Genomic DNA, 25767 nt, shown 5'->3' on the forward strand with positions numbered 1-25767 from the left:
TAATCCTTGAGTATTTAGAATTTAAATTATTTAGAGATAGCATAATCATACTCCTATTAGACGTCAATAAAAAACTACAAGAATGTAAATGTAAATGTCTGTAATTTAGAGGACTGAGTCTTTAATAAATTTGGAAATGTTAACATTCCTCAGAGTGTTTATTTAATCTTTCAGTAACTTTTTATGATTCTTAATTCTCTTTGAAAACCTCCAAATTAGTATTAGACTCATACTGTGTCCAAGAGAAATAAATTATTAAACTTTAATTTGATGCCACAAACACATTCTTTCATACTGTATTTTGACAAGATCACCTTAAAATTATTTGTTTTTCACAACATTAGGAGTTAAAATATGTATAGAGAGTCCAGACAAAATGCCATGTGGGAGACCCTGGTTCGATTTCTGAGTCAGGAAGATCTGCTGGAGAAGGGATAGGCTACCCACTCCAGTATCCTTAGGCTTTCCTGGTGGCTCAGCTGGTAAAGAACCCACCTGCAATGAGGGAGGCCTGGGTTCCATCCCTGGGTTGGGAAGATCCCTTGGAGAAGGGAACGGCTACCCTCTGTAGAATTCTGGCCTGGAGAATTGCATGGACTGTGTAGTCCATGGGGTGGCAAAGAGTGGGACATGACTGAGCGACTTTCACTTTCAGGAGTTAAAATATGTGTAGAATCCAGACAAGTTAACAAATAAGGTACAATGATACTTGATATTTAAAGTCAGTATGACTTAGCAGTTATGATCTGCTATATTTAACAGTGTGAGCCTATTTCAATACAGTATTTCATCCTGCTTCATTTGGCCTCATAAATAAAGCATACCAAACATTTACTCCAAATTATTTTGTTGCAAAATTAGTATCAATTTTAAAATCCATGTTACCGATTTTTACATGTACTCTCAACTTAGTTTTGAAATGAATATTACATCATTTAAGAATTATATAGTTATTAATTTTTATATTTATTCAAGTTTAGAATTTTAGCAAGAATAGTATTTTTTTAACTGAGGACGTTGTGCAGTTAGCTAACATGATGACTTTAAACTTAAAAATTTTTTTTATGTTGTTTATTTAGGACGGTTATTTGAAATTTCATCCATTGGTTAAAATTTAGATCGTGACCTTCTAAAATTTGATTCACACATCACAAAATACATGAATAAATGATTGTCATAAAATTTTGATTGAGAAAGGTAAATGGTGTTCTTTGAAGTGATGTGATGATATGTTTAATATTAAGTTGGTAGTGGCTTTAATATAAAGAATTTATTTCTAAGCCTTCCATTAGGGGTTTAATACTGGATTTCTAAACCATTGTAATATGGGATGAGTTTAAGGTTTAATTTATTGGCTTTTAAATTTGCCTCAGTTCATTCAGAGTTTTCTGAATCTGATGGATGTATCAGCATTTTGGTTGCTTTGATGGAGTACAGCCTTCCATCTTGAGACTTCCAGCATATTCCTCCTCTCCTCTCTGGCTTAGCTTTTGCTTTTGGCTTGTTGTATTTACCATTTAGGTTGTTTTCCCCACATACATCATGGCACCACCAGCCTCCTAAAAAGGATAGATACACAGTTTAATAGATACAGACTCATATACAGTTCCTGTTATTATATTTACCCGGTGAGTACATCTCAGTTATATGCGTATTTTCCACTTTTAAATGATTTATATGTCTCATACCTCTGATCAAAAATAAAATATCTGAGAAAGGTTAGAGGTAAAATACATAATTGAACTAGAATCAAATTACCACGTTTGTTACGAGACATTTACGTATAGAGAAAATGTTTATTTTGGAGTCATATTTTAAAGAGTTGACATTGAAGATACTAGCTATTACTCTGGAAAGATATTTTGAAGATATGAAAATAAAGTTTTGATATTAGGAAGAGGATACCTGAATTACTTTCTGGACAGTTGAAGTGTCCTTTTGCTTTGTGATCCCAAGTGGAAAACATCAAGTCTTTGTGTTCCGGAAATGCCTTGGGGCCATTGCCAGAAATCTCAGCTAGATGTAGTGTATAGTTGGTTTCATGATCTCCCAAGTGAAAAGAATATTCAGTATAATACTTGTCTTTCCAGTCTTCTAGCTCAATTCGTAGGATATAGTTAGATTGCTTTACTATGGAGTATATCTTTTCTAAACCCAGCCAAAATTCTCCTGAAAAAAGAAGTTGTAGAAATCTGTGGATTGTTAATTGTAGATGTGGATTGTTAATTGTAAATGAGACCATTTATTTGGAGAGGTTTTTTGTTTTTTCTTCCTGTAAGTAGCTTAACTGTTTTCATCTTGAATCCTTTGGTTATTTTAGAGTTTCTTAAAATATTTGTTTTAAAAACAGTTTTATTGGAGATCTTTATATTTACAACAACTGTGAAAATATTAATGGGCCTAACTAGAGTCTGATTATCCTTTCTAAACTGCATATTATCAGGCTTATTTCACAGGTGAAACCTATTAAACTATTGTAATATTGTAATAGGGCTGGTCATTGGTAAAATGTTATCTAACTTCTGGGTCCTTAGGTATACTGGCTTTATAATCAGCTGTTTTTTTTTTTTTTTAATACCCATATACTATGAAGAGATTTGTTAAGTATTTCTTGAGACTTGGATAATAATGTTATTTTCCTATCATATAGTCTTGGCCTTTGATATTTTCTTGGTATATATGTTTTCTTTGTAGAAAAGGAAGGAAATAAAAAAAAATTTAAATAAAAAGCATTATTCTTAATAACTTTTTGCTGTAGTTTAAAAATTTTTATTTGGAATGAAAAACATAATATAAATACAAACAGTTCTCTTTAATTATCACAATTAGTCTCTTTAATTATCCCTTTTATTAAAGCATTTAAGGGAAAAAAGTCAGAATTTCTTTCCTGCTGTTGAATCAGTGTATTTAATTTTAAGAATTGCAGACTACAAGTGGCTTACTTCCTTGAAGAAATAAATTAGTTTCTGGACTGTCACTCTTAGGAGAAGACTTGAGCCTACAAAGCATATCACTGATTATACCTTTTAGTTTGGGATTTAATTGGTAGTTTGAATTTAAAACTGTTTAAGTAGTCAAATACTCCTGAATATTTAAAAACTTGCTATAATAATGGATGTTACCTATTTTATGAACGAGGGCATGGCATAACTCATGGATTTTTATAAGTGCTTTTTGGATTTTAAACCTCTATCTTATTTTTATTTAGCTTGTTTTATTTTTTACCTTATTTATTTTGTGATCAAAATATAATAATTTGCATTGAATTACCTAAATTTATTTTAAACCACACATTGTATAATATACATTTATAATATTTAAATAATTGAAATTAAACATTTTGTTTAGATCTGACAGTTGACAGCTTCTTTATACCTTACAACTGCCACATAGTTGATATCTAAAACATTAATAAGAAAGCGGAGTGACCACTGATAAGGATGGTTTTCTTTGTAGCTTATTCATAGCATTTAATACTTATTTGAAACATATAGTACTTTGAAATCAGAATTATCTTTTAAAATCATAATTATGATAATCAGAAGCCATCCAATTAAATTGTGATAAGTATATACATAGAACAGACATGTAATTATGGAAAGTATAATTCAAAAAAAGACGATTGTAATAAGTTCAGTACTTACAAATGTGTAACTATTCGCTAATAATTTCTAAGAAGGCTGGGACTGTTCCTCATTCATTGTATTTCTAATGCCAGATCCACAATGGGCTTTATTAATAGATTTTTAATAAATACGTTTTAGTTAACAAGTGAACGAATGCATGAAGTCATCTTACCATCAAGCCTCCCAAAACCATACTTGTAGTTTTCCCAGGTTTCATTGAAGTTTTGTGATCCATCTCTTCGATGTTGAATTAATGTCCATGAACTACCTGAATATAATGAACAAATTGTATTTTCAGTAGACTGATGCTGATAGTTGTAACAAGATACTGTTTTTTTGTTTGGTTTTAATTGGTGGCTGTATAAGGTAGTTATTAACATTGTTATGGTAATATTTTATTATTTATTGTGGGCCCAAGGAGTTAAATGAAGGGCAACCAATTAATTTGTCTTACTAAACTTATTGACAGCAGTCATTTTAGATTATTTTTTAGAAAAAAAGATGGAGAACATTGAATGAATGTGTAAGTAAATCTATGAATAAGACAAATAAATGTACTAGATACAGATATTCAGATCTGTAGATCTAGATCTACAGATATATATAACTACCTGTGTTATATATATTTTATTTTATGTGTATTCAGGACAAAAATAAAAGAATTAGTCTTACAAATAGGTAGTGTGTAACCTTAGCTTACTTACTATTGTCTATTTTTCTTAGACTGGTTTTACCTGATTTAACATCACAGTAGACATTAAAAACTTGAGAGTTGCTGGGTCTAATGGAGTAGATGCCACTTGTATGTTTGCCTTGGTTATAAATGATGGTACAATCAGCAGGAACGTCTAGAATCAACAAAATGTTATTACATAAGATGCATTAATAAAGAATGATATCTTTAGAGCTTGAGATTTTAGTTGAAATTCTATGAAATTGTGACTGTCGTCTTTAGTCTTTTTTAGTAATATGTTATTGAAAAGCTATTTTATGCTAAAACATTTTTATTAGATGGCATGTTATACGAAGAATATCAGATAGTTATTACCAAACTGATTTCTTTTTGAGAAAGTGACAAAATGAGAATTTTATGTGCCGTTTCCCCTAGACCTAGGAAAAACATAATAAAATTCCATCTATGAGATGTTAGTATAGTGCTTCACGCGTACTAGGTTGTCAACAGATTAATGTGGAAAGAGTGAACATATATAGAAGAAAGTAACAAAGATCTTTTTTTCTCTATGTATTACATTAAAAATAAATGCGTTTTGAAAATATATCATTTTGTTGAAGATGGGTTGAGAATGGAGACTTTGTCTCCCCATCTTTTTGCTTTTTGTATGGAAAGTAGAAACCTTGAAGAGAATGCCATAATCTTTCCGTGCATATTCAATAACTGTTAACATTTTACCTTATTGCTTTATAAACAAATATGTACAAATATGAATTTTACTGTGCTATTTGAACATCATTTGCAAACATCATGACCCTTAATCCCTTAGATACTTTGGCATGCATCTCTTAAACTCTCTTAAACATGAGATTATTCTCTTACATAACTGTAATACCATTATTCCATCTAAGAAAATTAATGATTATTACCTAATAGCAAGTCTATGTTCATATTTCTCTGATTGTCTTAATTAAGAATGTTTTAGTGGGTTTAAAAAAATCACTAAGATCCGATTTAGGTTAACACATATTTGTTGAATTTATCTCTTTACTCTCTTTTAGTCTAGAACAGGCCCTGAGAATAGGGATTTTTGATGGAAATGTCAAAGATAGAAGAAAAATTTGATGATAATAGCTTCAAGACAGAAACCCAGCAAATTATCTTACCGTCATGTTCTACAGTTTTTGTTTCATTCAAGTGAAAAGAGGGAGTAGTTCTTGGTGCTCTTGGTTTAGAAGAAAGAGAATTTTCTGTGGGTTCTTTAATACCAGTTCTTCTCAACTGATAAAAGAATACAAATCTACTTTTAAAAATTTGAATATTTAATTAGGGGAAATCTGAGTTCATAATATGTTATTGTTTTCAATGGTAAGAGGGATCAATAATGCTATACATATTATACAGACTTCCTGTTCTCAAAGTATTTAATCAGGCACATTATTTAATGAGTTCAAAAAATAGAGAAAGATACCAAGGCAAAAAACAGAAATTGATCAAAAAACAGCCAGACCAAAGATAGAGACTTTGCTTAAAGTGTTTTAATATGTTCTATTTATTTATATGAAAGTAATATATATTCTATTCAGTGACAGAGGCAGATTTCAAATTTCATAATTCTCAGTTGTAGGTCTTAAGACATAATAATAATAATTTGAACAAGGTTGCTTTCTTGATAGTTTTTGACATGTAAATGTATTTGTAGAGGTAGCAAATTGACTGGTTTATTTGTTTGCTTTTCATCAATATTTCATTGTCTGTTGTGCTGGATTTGCAATCTATTGACTGATAGTTTGTGTTATTGATGACTTGAGAAAAGCAGAATATATAATATCTTGTGTTAATAGTGTTAGTTTTTTGATGTCAGCATAAATGGCATTTCTTAGGATATAATTCATTAGGCTCTCTTGTAAAGTTCACTTATTGTATATTAGTCTTTTCTACTAAGTGACTGTGATCTTAGAGTAACTTAACTTTAGAGTTTGGTTTGTAAATTTAAATTTGAGTAAGTTGTGTCAGATGATCTAAGGCTTCTTCCAACATAGAAATTTATTGTTTTAAAGTCTTCATACATTTTATTACTAGACAAGATGTATACCATTTTATAATAGCGACATTTTGCTTTTGTAAGTAAGTTCATTTACTCATAGTAAAATATGTAGGAAAAAAGAGAAAAATAACATACAGTGAGAAGGAAATTATGGAAATTAAAACTAGCTGGAAAAAACCCCTTTTTGGACAATTAGCAAAAATACCCTACTAAATAATGATTGATAAAATAGCAAAAGTAACTTACTAAAATTATGAGTCATAAAATTACTAAAACATTATGTGCGTGTTTAGTGGAAATTATAATATTTGTTTTATAGTCCTTGGCATCTATTTTTTTAACCAGTTTCTTCAAGTCTGTATTATTTTTTAAATTCCTGAATGGCTGTTTAATAGTATTATTACTAATTAATATTTTTGAACTATGTTACTATATTTGGAATGCTTAGATTTTGGCATGGCTTTCTTCCAAACAGGTATCTCCCTTCCTCACCTAGCCAGTTATTTATATTGTAGATTAAATTATACTGTTGGGTATTAAACTTTAATTATTAGGCATGTAGCTTCTAATAATTATAATAATATTAATCACAGCAAGTTTTTATTGACTTGTTTGTACTAAATGTGACATTACCTTTATTAACTCAGCATGTATTTATTAAGTGTTTACTATGTATCAGACAGTGTTCTATATTTTGGGGTCTATAGCAATTTAAAAAAAATGGACAGAAACTTCTGTACATACGGATCTTACATTCTAGTTCAGGGACAGACAGAATAAATAACTAAATATATATATTATATTAAATAAAGGTAAGTGTTAAGAGAAAATAGAGAGTAATGAAAGAGGTAGCATGTTTCAAGCATGGGTGTAGGGGATTGTAATTTCTAATTAAATTATCTGGGAAGAATTCTTTGAGAATTTTGTATTTGAGAAAGACCTAAAGGGAATAGGAGTGGGCCATGCCAATACCAAGATGAAGAGCATTCCAGACAGAGAGCAGCATAGGCAAAAGCCCTGAGATAGCAACTTGTTTGATGTGTTTGAGTAGCAGTAAAAAGGCTAGTATGACTATAGTAGAGGAAATGAAGTCGATGAGATGATGAAGAATCGTCCGAGTCTTTTTGGGCCACTGTGAGTGAGATGTGAAGCCGTTGTGGGGTTTCAAACAGAGAGACATAGTGTAATTTAAATTTTAAATGAATCTCTTTGGCTGCTATATTGAGGATATACTTTGCATGAGTTCTTTCTTTTTCCTCACAGCCATCCTATAAGACAGGTTCTCTCACTGTCTACCTCGAGTACCTGAAGAAACTGAGAGAGGGGTTAAATAATTTATTCAAGGTCACACAAAAGTGTTAGAACCAGGATTCAAACCCAGGTAGTTGACTAGCTTCCGAGGCTGCAAACTTAACAGTCATGCTGATGTGATTCTTTTATTCATTATCCAGCTATAATTATTGTAAATAATTTTAGGGTCCATATTTTCATAAACCTTATTTTTATGTAAAAGATTGGACATACTATTAAGATATTGACTTACCTGATTTTCTATTTCTTTTATTTGACTTTGCTGTTGGTTTAATTGTCTGTATTGTTCTTCCACAATCTGAAGAAGGTCTTTAATGCTATTATCTTGCTGTTCTACCAAAGTCTGGATATAGATTGTAGGTTGGTTAGAGATTTCTTTCTTTCCTGTTAAACTAGACTTTTTAATTTCCTATAACACTGTCTAATTTTTTAAAATAATAGTGTATTAGAAAAATGAATACTGGCAAACCTTTTCCCCTTGCATGCTTCTTTCACATAGTACATACTTCTGTTTCTGTTTTTTATTTAAACTGTACCATCTCTAAAATCTGATTTCCTGAACTTGAAACTACTTCAATTACATGGGAAAACCCCCCCAGCATTTTAGTGTTTTCCATTTACTGTATTACTTTTATACATTTTAAAGATAAAATAGTTACACAAGTTATATTCCTTTAGCTTTTTACTTGCCTCCAGTAATTTGCAATATTGTAATAGTTTAGTGTTCTAAATTTCATTGCTTAACTGACTTGTAATTTTCATCTGAAATGCAAAGTTCAATTATTTTCATAAATAATGTTATGGAAACAAAAACCAGCTTGAAATTATAGTGAGAAAATTTATTTACTGGAGGCTTTTTTTTTTAATGAGAAAAATATAGTGTTTCAGCAGTTCAACTAAGTATTTCAAGTAGCATGTCTTAAAATACTTTTTTGAAATGATCCACATTGAAAGAATAATCATGCTCTTTAGTTTCTACTTACTTTAAGTGAAGTTACTTCCAGGTGTTCTTGAATTTGAGGTTGATTTTTAATTAAATTGGTTAATTGGTCCTCCAGGTATCTCACTTTCTGTTGCAGTAGAATTTTCTCTTCAAGAAGACTTTCAAGTTTTGAGTCGAGTTCAAGTGACATGTTCTTTACTTCCTCATTTTTGACTTGCAGTTTGGATGTTGCTCTTCTAAGTTCCTTTTCTTCTTCTTTGATTTCATTGGTTTGCAGTGATAAGTCATAAAACGACTGATCAAATATGTTGAGTTTTTGAAATATGTCATTAATTTGGCCCTTAGTCTTATGAACAAAGTCTTTAAGACCATGTCCTAACTGAAGTAGGCCATTGGCTAAAATTTTTACATCATCTAACATAGCAAATCTTGATTTTGGCTCTGGAGATATAGAATCAAGTGATGTATCATCTTGGTCAGTCCTGGAAGAAATAACTAGAGGAGCAATAAAAAGAAAGAGCTTGATAGTGTACATTTTTATCCTAATTATTCACTTTCAAGCGATTTGGAATTTGTTTTTTTCCTGGGAGCATACCAAGACTTCTGAACTCTATACAACACTATTTGCCACAGACACAGTAAGGTTGGCAGGTCAGTGTAGTTAATCGTTAAGCTGTGTAAACTTGTATGAATGTAACCTTCCAGACTGAGTTAGATCAATGCTAAATGAAATCAAAGAAATGAGCAACAACCTTAATTGATTATTTAAAATGGTTATTGTATTTAATTTTGCTGTATTGTAAACTGCATTTTTAGTGTTAGGAGATCTACCTATTTTTAAAAGCTCATTTTAATTTGTCATGATTTTTAAAGTGATTTACAAGTAAATATCAAACTCTTTTGACAGATACATTCGTCATTAAAGCTGAGGAAAAAATAATGAATCAAATGTGCATTTCCCAAATTGTAGTTTAGTTTTTTTTGAAACAGTGATGATCCCCAAAAATGTGTTCTCTGTGAAGCCTTCCTCCACATCTGCAGGTGATGTTAATGCTGTATTCCTATGCTATTCTATATGAGCTAACGTATGATTATTTATTCCTTATTATTTGTCACTATAATTATTTGTTTGTATATTTTTGTCGCTTCAGATGATCTATCTAAACCGTGTTTGTATATAATCACAAAATCCCATATCTTAAAAGGTATTTCATCCTTTTTCTCTGTTATATTCTATATCTCTGTGTTCTAGTCTCTTTCCCCTGTACCCACTAGAAGACCAATAGATTATGTGGTTCCAGTGTCAAGAAACTGTTTGCCCATTATAAATTTTTCTGTAGTTTGTGAATTTGGGAACAATATTCATGATCTAAATTTAATAAAACCTTTCTTTTGATCATTTAGCATTAAGGACTTTTGGATAGAATGGTACAGTAGATGTAGTAATCTATAGTGGTTAAGAGTTTGGTTCTGGAGAGAGACTAGCTGAATTGGAATCCTGACTCTGCTGTTCTTTAGTTCTGTGAAATTAGCTTTTCTGTACCTCTTTTTTCTTGTCTATCAATTGAAGATGATATCTACTTTATTAAGTTTAAAAATTAATATTTTAAAGCACTTAGAGCAATACCTAGTGTTTAGTAAATACAACGTGGTATTATGTACTAGCTATTCTTTTGTAATTAGTAAGTCAGTGCATTTATGTATTAGTAATATTTTATTGATAAATATTATCTAATCTTATGTTAAGATGACATAAGTTGGGAAGTTTTTCTAGAATCTAGGTTTTCTTACTTTGGTCTCTTAAACCTTGTTAAGTACAAGGAATTATTTCTTTTGTTTAGTTTGTGTATACTTTTTCTAAGTGTCCAATATAGAACAATATAAGTATTTCTGTTTGTAAGAGAAATAAAGAATGCAAGTAAATAAAAGTATACAAATACTTCCAGTAGTGAAAAAGAAAAGCAAAACATTTTCCCTTCTTCTTCATTTTCATTTTACCTTTACCACCGGGTACATGTTATGAAATTATAGAAGTGTGTGTTGAACTAGTGAAAAAATTTGAGTTTTCTCCCCCTTTTAAAAGGGATATGTTAGTGTTGTGATCATTGGTCATGAAGGGCGTGTTTTGAAACTTCTCTTAATTGAACTGTCTCCTTTTCTTGCTTGAAACTATTGATCCTGATATTTCATCCACCTTCTAGTTGAGGGGCAATTGAGATGGGCCAGCTTCTTGTCTCTATTGTACTATAAGCTGTTTACTTATAAAGCTGTAAGATCGGTATCTGTTTTTAATTTATATTCCATAGAACACTTCAGTAAATTCCTTACATGTTGGGGAAGCAATAAATTTTTATTGAATGAGTAAGATAATGATAAGTCTTAACATGGGAGTTTTTCAAACAAAAATTTGCATGTAATAGATACTCCTTTTTAGTATTGGAGGTTCTTTGTAATGAATTTGAAAAGTAGTCCCTTCCAGTGCATGAAAGTAACTGGATAATAATACCAAAGAAAGGCTGTGTGTAGGAATTTCTTTTTATTTTAGTTAATGTGCTGGAATATTAACACTTTCTGTTGAAGTTACATTCTGTAACGCCTCACATGTAATGCTAAGAGAGATTAGAGGCACTGGTTGCATATTCTTGGTTTATAATATTGTCTTTGGGTAGAAGTAAGTTTGACATGTTATGGAATATAATTTAAATAGTCTAATTACAAGCTGTGGAATAGTGTCAACATGAGAAATGTAATGTGTTTAAACAGAACTCTGACCAGATATACCAGTAACGTTATAAAAACTTAAAACTTTTATGCCAAAGAAAATAAGAAACTAAGCAAAATTAAGACCTAATTTAAGGATTCCCAGTTTCTACGAACTAATGCTGAAAACTTCTTAGCTGCATGGAATTTTAGGACATTTAAGACCTTTGTTTAAAAAGTGAAGCAAAGTCCTTTATCCTCTCCCAGGTTGTGCAATCTTATGGAGATTTGACTTCCAAATAAAACACAAGGCATTTTGGATCTTGTATCCCTATTAATTTGAATATAGTATGTCCCTACTAATTTTTTCCTTTTTTTCAATTTTTTTATTAGTTGGAGGCTAATTACTTCACAACATTGCAGTGGGTTTTGTCATACATTGACATGAATCAGCCATGGTAATTTTTTCCTTTTTAACTGTGGTCATTTGTTTTTGAATTAATTTATTTGGTAGAAAGACTGAAAGTAACTGAGAAAAATATTTATAAATAGAAATATTTATATGAACTAATGAAAAAGTAATACATTAGCTTCCTTTTCCTCTGTTTGCCTAGAACAGCCAATGGAAATACAATGTGCGTTATGTATGTAAAAAACTGAAGAGATGAGTGAAATTAATTTTAACATATGTTTTATTTTTCTGATATATCAAAAATTACCATTTTAACATACCAGTATGAAAATATTAATTAGGTATTTTATATTCTTTTTTCATACTATCTTCCAAATCTAGTATGTATTTTATACTTTCAGGATATGTCAGTTAGAACAGGTACACATAAAGTACTCTGTAGTCTCCAGGCAAGAATACTGGAGTGGGTAGCCATTCCTTTCTCTAGGGGATCTTCCTGATTCCAGAATCAAACCCGGTCTCCTGCAACACAGGCAGAATTCTTTACTGTCTGCGTCACCAGGGAAGCCCTGATTCTCACTAGACTGTATTATTGGACAACACAGGTCCAGAAGGTGAGTGACCTTCGAAGGAATCATTTTATTTATCTTAGCTTTTTTTTTCCCATGTCCATTAACTTGGCATTAATAAATGTTTAATTTTATACTGAAAGTACTTAATGTGGAAGCCCAGATATTTGAAAATCTTTAAAAAATAAAAATCCTCACTCTTCACTATTAAGATTTTGGGGTCTATCATACCAGTTCCCTTGGATAACTAGCTAAATGTAATTTTTGTTTAACACAAATGAGAGTATGTTATATATAGCTCATGTTTTTCATATATGTACATTGATTTAAGACTTTTAACATTTTAAAATTTATTTTCATATGAGTGCCTGTGTATTTACCATATCTTTTTAAATGGCTGCACAGTCTTTTTATTATATAGATGTGCCTTAATTTAATCATCTCCCTATTAATGATACTTTAAGTTGCTTGTAATTTTCTGATTATAAACAATATGCATAGAAAATATATTTATATTTGTATATAAATATTTTCATATGATAAGTTCATAGATGTTAACTTTCAAAGTAGATTTCTCTTTGCAGATTATCCTAAAAGGATTGTGCCAGTTTGTATCCCTACTGAAAATATATGAGAGTTTATTTTTTCTCATTAATTTTTACCAATATTTTGAATGAGCAAGACAAAAAATATTGATAAACCTGGTAGGCAAATATATCCAGTTGATTTTGCTGTCTCTCCGCCTTGCTCTTCTTGTGAATTATCTGAGTATTGTCTAAGTCTCCCTCTCCCATGTTTGTTTGTCTCTTCCTGACTGATTTTAGGAATTATTTACACAGGATGGACATTAATTCTCTGTCATCTACGTAACACCAGTGTTCTTCCAGTTTGTGCTTTGTCTTCCGCTTGTGTTTTTGGTATCCCCTGCTCTGTAGAGGCTTTAAAATTTGTCTTTTGTGATTTTTTGTGGTTCATGCTCAGAAATGTCTTACTTACCTATAAAATATGGTCTCTTTAATGCTTTTCTGTTAGTTTTATTTTTATTATTTAAAACTTGGATTTAATCTAGAATTTATTTTGAGAAAGTGGTGAAATATGAAATCAGCCTTAAAAAAGGCTAGTCAGGTATCTCAACAACTCAGCACTTTTTATTGATCTACCTTCTCTCTGCTAACTTAAAATTCCTCTGAAGGAGTATTACAAATGCAGGTAAAGACTTACTAGGTTTATGTGGAACTTTATTAGCGGAGTTAGTAGTCAAAAGAATGAAAAAGAATCTGGTCTAAATGCGTGCATTTCACCTTCAGAGACAAATTGAATTTAAAATTGTATTGCTTATATTAGAAATTAAGCATAGCTTAGTGTTTAGTTAATTCCCATTTCACTTGAAAATCCAAACTCCAGAAGAGTTAAGTAACTAAATATTTATGTGAGTTCTGTACTATTCATTCATTCAGTCAATGATTTATTCATAGGAGAAACTATCCTAGGCATTGGGAAGAGAGCAGATAGTTAAGGTCCTTGCACTCATGGAGTCTGGCCTTAAGTAAAGGAGATATATAAACAAGAAAAAATACATAAACAAGATAAGTTAGGGTTATTTTAAGCAGATTATTTGAGTTGTGAATGGAATAACAAAGTGGTATGATGTTTGAGAGGGAAAGTGAGTCTTTCTAAAATTTGAAAGATGGAAAGGGACTGGTTATGTCCACATCCACAAAGCTAAAACGGTAATAATCCTAATGCAGAAATTGAGGGGTGGGAGGAAAAAGCGTGATGTGGTTTGCTGTTCTGTGCGTTTTGCCTGTCTATCTTACTTGCAAATTTCTCATTGAAATTTGTGGGCAGATTCTTTAGTTTTTAAGTCCCCTTGTGGGCCCCCAGTGACATTCAGTGTTCATAACATTTATCATTCTGCAGTATAATTATTTGCCTGTTCGATTCTCCCTCCAGATATGAGTTCTCTGAAGTCAAGAACTTTGCCTTTTATCTCCCTTATTTTCAGTATCTAGTATACTGTATACTCAGTAAATGTCACAGTGAGGAATTATAAGCATAATAAAGCCAGTCTGTTATCAAGTGCTTTGGATCCTGTTTTCACCTACCATTTCAGGAGTCTTACTTTCTTGTTTAGTGTGTGCAAACTCTCTCAACTGCATTCTTTCCATTAGGATTTAATCAAACTTCAACCTTTCCAGTCTTAAAAAGCGTCCCAAATCCCCATATTTTGTCTCCAAATATTGCATTATCTTCCTCCCCTTCTCAGTTCTACTTTTCAGAATTTTACTTGCTTCAGTTTTTTAATGCCTCCTACTCTTGAATCTTACTTTTTTATGTTTTCAGCCCAAGATTATCAGTGACTTGTGCTCAGTTGTGTCCAATTCTTTGTGACCTCAGGGACTGTAGCCCTCCAGGCTCCTCTGTCCACAGAATTTTCCAGGCAAGAATATTGGGGTGGGTTGCCATTTCCTCCTCCAGGGGATCTTCCCGACCCAGGGATTGAACCCAAGTCTCTTGTGTCTGCTGCATTGCAGGTGAATTCTTTACCACTCGCGCCATCTGGACTTGATTAATAATTTTTCCTGTAGTGCTAAAAGGGTAAGAACTTTTAGAGCATACCCATGGTGCTTTTTACTGCTACCAGTTATTTCAGAAAAAAGGTAAAGAGTTGGTCTATGAAAGCCTTTTTTGCAATAGCCAAGATATGGAAGCAACCTAAGTGTCCATCAACAGATGAATGGATAAAGAAGCTGTGGTGTGTTTATGTGATGTTGCTGAATTCAGTTGACATTTTTCATTTCTTACCTCATGTGGTCCCTGAATAGCATTTGATGTTTAACTCTTTAATTCTACTTGTGATTTCTTCCTTTTACTTCCATGTCACTGTACTCTCAAGATTTTCCTTCTGCTTCTTTATGGGTGACTGATCAGTCTTCTTTGCAAGCTCATCCTCTTCTGGATGACCACAAGATCTTAGAGTTCCTTAAGACTCCTTTGTTTGAATAACACGCAGTGAGTAATTAAATGATATTTTAGTTCTCTCATAGTTAATGTCCTTGGCAGTGGTCTCAGCATAGGAAAAATGGTATATAGATGCAAGATAGAAAAGAAGAAATAAAAGCCTTGTATTCTTGAATGTGAATTATCACTATGAATTTAGGTATATTTCATGTTAAAAGCATTCTCCCCCTTAACTCTTTCAAAAGAAGAAACAATGAGTAACCCACAATTAGTGGCCTAGAAAAACATTTTCCACTTTATAAACCACAGCTCCTTGGAGAAATAGCTGATTCCAGGTTTGGAAAGAAAGTGTACAAGAAGAGCCTGAAACAGGAAGAGTCTGGAATTAGCAAGAAGCTTTGGAAAACTAGTATGACTGAATCAAAGGGATCATGAGCCAGTTTGAATTGACCTTTTCACTTGTCAAGGATGATACAATTTGAACACTGATAAAGATAGTAACTGCAAACTATTTAAACCTGTTAATATGTTTGGTCCATTAATTTATAAGTGATGCTTTTAAAAAATTGATCCCTTTTAGAGGAGTATAAGGTACCAACTGATTATTTTGAAAACTGGCAGATAATGGAAAAGAATGAAGCATTTATTCTTGCCTCTCCTGTAATGAAAGGTTCACTGGCAAAGCAAATAGTAGATAAGGAAAAGTGAGATAGAGATATCTCATATTTTCATAGAGATACTTCATCTTAAAAATATAGAGACAGTGAAAGAATACTACCTTCTGGCAACCCTTAATGAGTTAGTTGATTTCGGCATGAATCATCATTGTCTACTAATTGTGCAGAAAGAGAAACAACAAGCAATATTTTCCTCCTGATAGAAGCATACAGTATCATTTATGAAGTGGTCTTGTCCCTGAAATTTGATCAAAGGTCTAGATTCAACTTTCAATTTATAGGAAACACAGAGGAACATGTTAAATGTTACTGCAGGGTGCAGTCAGTAAAATCTAGCCTCTGGAAAAATCTACACAAAAATAATTCAGTTTCTTCAACAAATGCCATAGCAGTGGTAGAAGATGAAAAGACTTCATCACGATCAACTAAGTACCTATTTCTTTCTCTCATAGCTACTGCATACCTCTCTCACAACGCAGCATTGTTTTGAAATGTTCTTGTTTATAGATATCTCCCTGCCATTAAATGTGTGATGACACCTTTTACCTCTTTTTAATCTTGTCATTTTTAACTTTTGACATTTTAAGTATAGTGTGTCTTGATGTGGGTCTCTTTGAGTTCGTCGTCTTTGGAACTCTCTGAATGTCCTAGAACTAGATGTCTGTTTCTTTCCTCAGATTAGAAATGTTTTCTGCGATTATTTCTTCACAATTTTCCATAAGTAGGTTAATGCCATTATGCATCCTGCTTTGGAACCTGCTAATTTTTCGTTCAACGTGCTGGATATCTCTTTCTGCATTAATAAATACTGCTGTACATTTTCATTTCTGGGATTCTGATATGTATTTGTCTTATTAGTATGTCTTAATTAGCCCAGTACTGATGAACATATTTCTTTATAATTCTTTGTAACTATTTCCTAATACAAACAATGTCATGAATTTCTTTGAACACACCCATTTGTACATATGTGTAGTTCTTTCCTTAGACTAGAGATGAGTTTGTTAGGTCAAAGACTATGTTCATTTAAAATTTCTGTATTACCCTACCACCTTCCAGAAAATTTAGGCCTATTTTCATTATCCCAGTATTTGATTAGGAGGGTTTATTATAATACTTCATCCACTCTCAGCAAGCACTAGTCTTCAGGTAAAGTAATTCTCAATCTTTTTTTCAAAAGTTCATTTTTAATTGGAGGATAATCATTTTACAATATTGTGTTGGTTTCTGCTGTATAACAACATGAATCAGCCGTAATCTATTTTTTCTTACTTCTTTTGAAGCCCCCTATTTTGGTGCTTTTTCTTGAATTATTTCTCATCTCCGTTTTGGCAGTAGATACTGCTACCAGCAGCTGTGTAAGATGCGACTGGGCTTATGTCAGTTAATTGTAGAGTAATACGTGATTTTCTCATAGTAGCTATCTAATACTGTTATACCTGCCATATTGCCATATTTGTTTTTTGAACAATAATGTAGAATATTATACCTCTTAAAACCTCGATCACATTTATACAAAAAGCCTTATTTATAAATGTCATCCTATAAGATAATATTAGAACTGTCTTTTAATTTCTTAATAATGTTTCTGTCCTCACTTGTTTATTTCTCAGAAGCCTGTTTTAGAGGAAATAACTTGCATTTTGAAGTCTGACTGAACTGTATTCTGATTTCAGCTTTGCCACTTGGTTCTATGTGAAAATCTCTTAACTTTTCTGGGCCTCAATTCATCTGTAAAGTGGGGATATATTTGATTGCTGTCTGTTTGAATGATTACTCTAAGGATCAAATCTAACATTGTATGTAAAACTAGCATAGTGTCTATAGAGCAAATCTAATAATTCAGTATTTGTTCATTTATTTCTTTTGTAGTGTGTAGTAGTGATACATAGTGTTTTCAGATATGTTCACTATCATGTATACTATTGCCTTCACAGAAACCTTCTCTACATATACCCTCAGAGTCTCAATTTTGCCAACCGTCAAGGTTCTGCCAGGAATATAACAGTGAAAGTGCAGTTTATGTATGGGGAGGATCCTAGCAATGCCATGCCGGTAAGAAATGTTCTTTACAGTTTCTGTTCTTCATATGTGGCTCACATAGACTTTTTTTTGAGGGGGTGGTATCACTTGGGTGGCAGGTCTGAACTGGAAATTAATGTGATCTTGTGAACCGTATTCCTGACTTCATTACTTCCTATACAGGTAGTAATGAGTTTACTTGAAGTCTGATTTATTGAGGACTTGGTATATGCTCGGCACTTCCAGAGATACAAAGATGAATAAGACTTATAATCTAGAGGATATAAGAACAACACATAAGATTTAAAAATAGTGAACTTCAGAAGAGGGCCAAATCAGAATCACCTAGGGTGCTCTAACAGAGGACAGATAGCTCTTCTCTTTGCTTGCATCTGTGATTCTGATTCTCCTCCTTCAGAATAAAAGGGCAGGTAAGGGGGGTGGAAAGTGGTGGGCAGTAAATGGAGGCTGAAAATGCTCTCCCGATAATTCTAATTTGTATGTTTCTTCTCACTTTGGTTGAGAACCTCTGGCAATAGTTCTTAACTTTGGCTGTATTTTACACTCACACAGGAAGCTTTTAAAAGTGCTAGTGCCCAGACTGAATCTCATTCCAGTTACATTATAAACTCTGGGGAGGGATACCAGGCAGATACCATTATTTTTTAAATCCCGCCAAGGGATTATAGCTTCCCTGGTGGCTCAGACAGTAAAGAATCTGCCTGCAATCCTGGAGACCTGGGTTTGATCCCTGGGTCGGGAAGATCCGCTGGAGAAGGAAAGGCAGTCCACTCCAGTATTCTTGCCTGGAGAATTCCGCAGACAGAGGAGCCTGGCTGGCTACAGTCAATGGGGTCGCAAAGAGTCAGAGACCACTGAGGGACTAACACTTTCAAGGGATTAAATTTTTCAGCCAGTACTGAGAACCTAAGGTATGTGCTAATTATTAGAAGATTGATAGTATATAGGGATTCAAAGGCCTAGATGTTCAGAGGGAGAGGATGCCTCAGGAGTGGTTAAAATGATATAGCAGTGGGTCTAGACCATGGGGAAACGAAGGCAGTTCACATTGGAGATTGTTCTTCAGCAGAGGTAGAATGGTGAGTTGCCAGTGAGCCAGAACAACGCAAGATGAGTCAGAAATAGTAGACTGAGGCCAGACTGTGGAGGGTCTTGACTGCCCACATGGTCATTGAGGAGTTGTGGGATACTAATAAATGCAGATTCCATGAAAGTAGATTTTTAACTTATGGAGTAGGAGCATACCTATCACCTGTAGATGTTCACCCTTTGAGAGAACCTTTGTGGATTGAAAATGAGCTAAGAACAGATGCATTATTTACAGTTTTATTTTGGCCTTCTATATGAGTCATTTGAATCAAGTTCTTTTGATTTTCTACTTACTAAGAAAATTATTTTCATTTCCACTATAGCCTCAATTTCATCAGCATTGATAGATCTTGATAACAGCAAGCACAAATTATTCATCTTTGTATTCTTCTAGCAGCTTTTTCTTTGCATATAATGCATGCTGAGCAATATTTCAATAAATGTAGAATTTACTCTTGAGGTTTGGAATGAGCATTTCATGCTTTTAACTAGCTCTTCATTTCTGCTGAAGGACTGAATGTACCATCATTGTTGATGAAAAGATACTGGACTGTGAAAATAGATGCTTTATTATCCTATATGTGAATGGTCATATGAATTTGAGCTTATGACAGATGTAGTGTATGTAAAATAATTTGTTTTTATGTTTTGCCTAACGAACTCTTCCTTGTCTTAGCATATACATGGCCTCCTCTGCAGCGCCCCAGCTGCATCCAGCCATATTGGCAGTTAGACCACTCTTTCTTTTGGTGCTGCCAGAGTGTCTTCTCACTTTTACAGGCTGCTTCGTTTATGATTTTATGTTTATTTCTTTACCTTGTCCACTAGACTGTGAGCTCCTTGAGGGCAGGGACCATATCTTACTCGTATCTGTATCTTGATGCCTGTCATAGTGCTTGACATAATTGATGCTCAGTTCATGTTGATGAATGATTGCAAATACATGTTAAACGGTCAAAGGAACACTTTCCACTTTATTTCATGCATGTTATGAAAATAAGTTACTTTGTGAAAAACAATTGCTTCTCAAAGGGGGAAAAATGTACTGCATTCCATTCACTTGTGTACTATTAATGTTATGAGACTATAATGCTTTTATGTTTATGTGAATGGCTGGTTTGAAAGAATTTATAATCAGACATTTGCTTATTTTTGTATTTGCTTATTTTTTTCAAATGACTATTAAAATGGGTCTTAAGATAAATTTTGATCATATAACATTGATATGATAAAATCATATATTTCATAATTCTGGCACTGGAACAACATTTTTATTAAAACATAGTAAGATATTCTTAGAAAATTTTTGAAATTAGATATATCTAGGAGAGTCATAATTATTGTATTTTTACATACTCTTAAAAGGACCTGCAAAAAGAAACATAGATATCTGTTATTATGTTCTTTTTATTTAAGGATGGTGCCAGTTAACCCCTTCCCATGAGGAGTAAACTTTGAGTTGTTTTTACCACTTGTGTGATAGAAGTGTGATGACCTGTCCACATACCTATTCATGCAGGTGTAGAATGACTGGCCAGATTTAAAGGTTTAATCTATGACTAGATAACATTGTGAGCGTGCCACGTTGGAATCATAGCTGTGACCTAGACATCAGTAAGACATTTATCTAATCAGCTGCCCTAATTAACCTTAGCATGGTTGGGTAGAATTCACAAGATGGATATATAAGACTGAATTATTTTACCTCTAAAATGTCGCTAAAACTTTTAGAAACATCCAGTCTCTAAAAGGGGTATTTTTTTTTTTTTTTAATGTGGTGGATTAAAAAAAGCATAAGTAAGAAGACTGGAGCTCTTCTTTCATTATAGAGTAGCTTACAGTAAGGATACAGAGCTTGGCCAAAATTAGGATATTTTAATATAAATAATTTATATTGGACATTTAGAATGACTTGTTTTAGTAGAGAAGCCACCAACTTGTATAGTAGATATATGTCACCATTCTAGGATCGTATTCTTATATAAATTCCAAATTATGTACTACAGCTCGATTTTAGAATGAATTCTTTACCTTCTTCAAGAAAAAGGAAAGAAATGTACCTTATTGCCCAGTAGATATAATGGATAGAAACTTTCTGAATGTTTGAATGTCAGATGGGTGTGTAGTTGAAAAGAAATTTACAGTTAAGCAATTGAACTTACAGGCACATGTTCTTCATTGGGCTGATTTTGCCCATTGTTCTCAGTTATTAAATCAGACCAATTCTTACATAGGTATGAAACATCCAGCATTTATTACAACAAAGTTTCAACATGCTGTTATTTGTTACAGGTAATCTTTGGTAAATCTAGCTGTTCAGAATTTTCAAAGGAAGCCTATACAGCCGTAGTATATCATAACAGGTACTGAATTCAAATATTTCTTTCAAAGTTACTCACTCCTCAGTGGCATTGTTAGCTCTCACATTAGTGTGTTTACTGAATGCTTTGCTGCACTGAACGTGCAAATTCAAGACAGCCAACATCAGAGTTTTAAATTTCAACCTGTAGATATACATTCTCTCCACAGACATCTCAAAGTTAAGACTTTGTATACAAAACATCATTTCTGTCAAATTCTCTGATCCTTTCATTTTTATTATATTATTGATTATCATTGTGGCCTCTGGTCTTTTGGTCTCTCCCTATTGTTTTCACCTACACTTTGTAGTTTCACTTAACTCTTTACTATACTTGCACCCAAGTGTAACATCCAGTAAATTGGTGCAGCATCCAATAAATCTTTGCCTTAGTGACTTTCCATTTTAGTTCTTTGGAAAATTGATTGTTAACTCTGGATGATGTAATTTCTGCTTTCTTTCTCCTCTTCCTTTCTGTTCCTCCTCCTCTACCTTCTCCTCCTCCTCCTCCTCTTCTACCATCCCTACCTCTTCCCCTCCTTCACGTACCCTAACCACTCCTTTTTTTTTAATTGGATGCTATTGGAGAAAAATCAAAATTGTGCCCGTTGAGGCTGTCATGAATTGATATTATTTTATCACATGATGAGGCTATAGTATTTTATCTTCTTTTGGTTCCACTACTCTTCGGTAAATTTTGTTGGCATCACTTTTTTACCCTCTCTCCCATTTGGCAGTGGCTGTTTTAAACTTTTCTTCCCCTTCCTTTAGCTCCTACCTCTTTTCTGTTTGCTACTGTTAGTGTTCCTGCTTTATGAAGTCGATTGAGACCATCTAACTTGATATCTGTGAACTTCTGTGCCTTTCATCTCAGATTATCTCTGTGTGGATCTGCCTTTCCTCTGTTATGAAGTTGGTACTGGTCCACACCCTGATCCCTCAGTGTGGATATTTTCATCTCTGCTCTCAAAGAATCTTATCCAGCCTCTTCAGAGTGTGACTCCATCAGTTATTCCTTTTCTTAACATCATCAGTCTTCTGCTTCATTGCCACAAAATTTGTTTCTTACATACTTACAAAAACAAAAGTCTTTATTCACTGCTGTTATGTAGCATGGCTTTTCCTTACCCTCCGTAAAACTTTCTTCTTTCTTACCTTTAGTTTATGACCCTGTCTCGGTTTACTTTTTTTCTGTAATAATTATTCTAATTTTTCTTTTTCTCTAAAACATATGCCTTCCACACAAAACACTGAAGTTTTGCCTTTAACCTTCTTTTTCTATAATATTCTCTCCCTAAATGAACTTGTACGTATGCCAGAATTACATTCAATGAAACCACTACTACTTTTACCTTTATGTGGCTTGTCCTCACTCATTATTTTCTGTCTTACCTTCCTTCTGAGGTATAGACGTGAATTTTCACATCTTTCAGGTGCATTCATTTGAATGCCTGCTTCCTTCTTAATTTCCATGTGTTTATTCTTGACTCTCTTCATAAACCAATCTCTCCCTGTTTTTATTAACGGTACCACCATTTTTCCAGTTGCTCTGACTCAGAATGTAAAACATTCTTAACTTCCTTCTTAATGTCTCTAATCCCATCATCTTTTACGTCTTAATGTTTATATTTCTGCTCCATTACAAACATATCCTGTGCTGTCCTGTGTCTGGGCCTTTCTTGGATCTTTTTTTCTTCTGTAATACTAATTCCCTCTATTTGTTGAACTACTCATAGTTCAAGGCCCATATCATGTATCTCTTCCTAAATGACAGTTCCTTGATCCAAAACTTGAAGTAATCTGTTCAGCTCTTCTCTTGACGCGCTTAGCCTTATATGCTCTATACCAGGGGTCAGCAAACTTTTCTTAAAAGGGGCAAATAGTATATATTTTAGGACTTGTGCACCATCTGCTCTTTTGCAACTGCTCAGCCCTGTTTTGCAGTGCAAAAATAGCCATGCCCAGGAAGCTGTGAGTAAATGGGCATGGCTGTCTGCCAATAACATTTTGTAATGGACCCTGAAATTTAAATTTCATTTAATATTTTAAGTGAAATATTATTTGTTTGAATTTTTAACCACTTAAAAATATATATAAAAATAATTTTTTAGTGTGTAGGCTATACAAAACCAAGTAATGAACTGGATTTGGCCTGTGACCATAGTTTGCCAACCCCTGCTTTATAGCATAGCTGTTAATATATGTTTGTCCTACTTCTGCTAAATATATATTTTTGAGGGTTTTTAAAAATGTTCATCTTTAAAACCACCATAAAAGTCACACAGTGCATATTAGCCTAATGGTGGCTAAATAAAAATACTTACTGATGAATAACTCTTAGATGTTTAATTTTCTGTGAGAACCTTCACATGATGATTTCAGGAAAGAAATGAACTGAAACACTAAATACCAGGAAAGATATGGAGAAAGAAGGTTGTAATTTCTAAAAGTATCTCAGTTTTTGGCTAAGTCTTTATTTTGTTGCTCTCAGCATTAGTAGAATTAAAATGATAGAGTCAAACACTACTAGTAAATACAACTTTCTCATAATTCAGTGGTGATTAGTAAGTAATAAGATCTATAGCATCTTATATTCACTGAAGTTATCAAATTATCAAATGGCAAGCATCAACTATCATTCTTAAGGGTATTAAAAACTTTATGCCCCTTACCTGTTAGCATTTTTGAAGCTTATTTGAGATGGAAGAATATTTGACTTATTTAGCATCCGAGGAAAATCCCTAGTTGGTGGGATGGCTTTCGCTTTAAAGATAGTTGGAGCCATACAGTTTGGATGTATTTTCATTGTATATAACTCTGAGAGCTACTAACCAAACATGGAAGGTTGGGATGCTAAGGTTCTCTTTTTCTTTTAGCTCTATATCATAAATAGCATCATGACAGTTATTTATGATATCATGATGCTATTTATGATATACCATAGAAATGCATATGCTTATACCACAGAAATGCCCATACGGGCCACTCTAAATAAATACTGAGATGCAAGTACTGTTGGTTTGATCAAATATGATACTTGTTGTGTTCCTATAGTAGCTGTGCACACTTTCAAGCAGTGGGACAGATGCGATTGTGGGTGTTCCCTAATTTTTTTTCTGTTCTTTTTTCTCTTTTCCTTTAAGCTGTCAGTCAATAACTAGTCCATGTTTTTGGTAACATTATTTCTTTAGCAATGGGATAACAAATACAAGAAATTATATAGAGAGCCCATCTTGATACCAGATTGTCTAAACATATCTTTTTTCTTGTTTTTTAAACAGAAGGATAAGCAAATTAGTCTTAATATAAAGCTGTACTGCTATAAAAGAGAAATGTTTTTCTATGGTATGGTTATGAGATACACTATAAAAAACTTATTTTTCTATGTAATACATATCTAGATTGGTTATAAATATAGAAAGCCTTGCCCTAGTTTCCTCTCCTATATAGTTTCCAATCTAATGAAGATTTCAGCATCAAGGTGGTGATTATTAATGAATTTTCAAATAGTAGGTTTACTCAACCCATTAATGAAAATTGGATTAGAAATTTCAGAAACAGTGACAGCTCCCTCATCTGGAAGTGTAGGAGTTAGTTACTTAGAGTTTGGAAATAAAAATACTTTGGACTAGAAGAAAAATTAAGCACAAATCATGAAATTAATTTAAAAATTATTCAGGTATACAAATGCAGTAATTATTTATTTTGAACACATTATTGATTATTGATCTGTTTTGTTTTGTTTTTTGTATGAAGGTCTCCTGATTTTCATGAAGAAATAAAGGTTAAACTCCCTGCTACTTTAACTGACCATCATCACTTGCTTTTTACTTTTTATCATGTTAGTTGTCAACAAAAACAAAATACTCCTCTTGAAACTCCTGTTGGATACACAGTAAGTATATTTTTGTTAAATATTAGCTCTTTGATCATAAAAATAATTACAATATTTAAGATATACTTTGTGTCCATTATCATTTGAGGATTCCTTATCTGATTCTCCACATTGGTTTGGAAGAGTCATTGTAACAAGAAAATGCTCATTAATATAGTTAACTAATGTCATTAATTAACTAACATGTTTGAACACTTAAGTGTTGGTCCTGATTACTGTATATTTATCCAACATTACTGTGTAAATATAACAGTTTTAAGAAGAAAATGGTTTGAATGTAACATAACTAAAAGAGACCTCTAGTAATTAAAACCCCTTTTAATTGCCTTAGTTAAAGCAATTAAAACCCTTGAGTATTTTTTGAAAATCATTGCTTTTGAATTATAAACCTAAGATGAATACATCATACTGTGCTAATCACAATTTTGTCAGAAAGGCATGCCTTCACCCAAAAGAGAAAAA

General features: G+C 32.7%; 2 protein-coding genes across 6 annotated transcripts in view; one reads left to right on the forward strand and one right to left on the reverse strand.

Annotated features, from left to right (window-relative positions):
- The window catches only part of DOCK7 (dedicator of cytokinesis 7), a 184372-nt gene that overhangs the window by 70800 nt on the left and 87805 nt on the right, over positions 1–25767 (forward strand). For all 5 annotated transcript variants that reach the window (XM_043461118.1, XM_043461119.1, XM_043461120.1 and 2 more), the window contains exons 15-17: positions 17857–17974; positions 21344–21414; positions 25167–25305. In XM_043461118.1, coding sequence (XP_043317053.1) covers positions 17857–17974; positions 21344–21414; positions 25167–25305 — 328 coding nt within the window. The remainder of the gene's footprint in view (positions 1–17856; positions 17975–21343; positions 21415–25166; positions 25306–25767) is intronic.
- ANGPTL3 (angiopoietin like 3) lies at positions 1071–9645 on the reverse strand. The gene is made up of 7 exons (XM_043461124.1): positions 8641–9645; positions 7890–8000; positions 5466–5580; positions 4361–4474; positions 3799–3894; positions 1906–2169; positions 1071–1559 (listed from the first exon to the last, which is right to left on the reverse strand). Exons 1-7 carry the CDS (start codon positions 9133–9135, stop codon positions 1375–1377), a joined length of 1380 nt encoding a protein of 459 aa, XP_043317059.1. The 5' UTR covers positions 9136–9645; the 3' UTR covers positions 1071–1374.

Source organism: Cervus canadensis, chromosome 2 (assembly GCF_019320065.1).
Source record: "Cervus canadensis isolate Bull #8, Minnesota chromosome 2, ASM1932006v1, whole genome shotgun sequence".
NCBI lineage: Eukaryota > Metazoa > Chordata > Mammalia > Artiodactyla > Cervidae > Cervus > Cervus canadensis.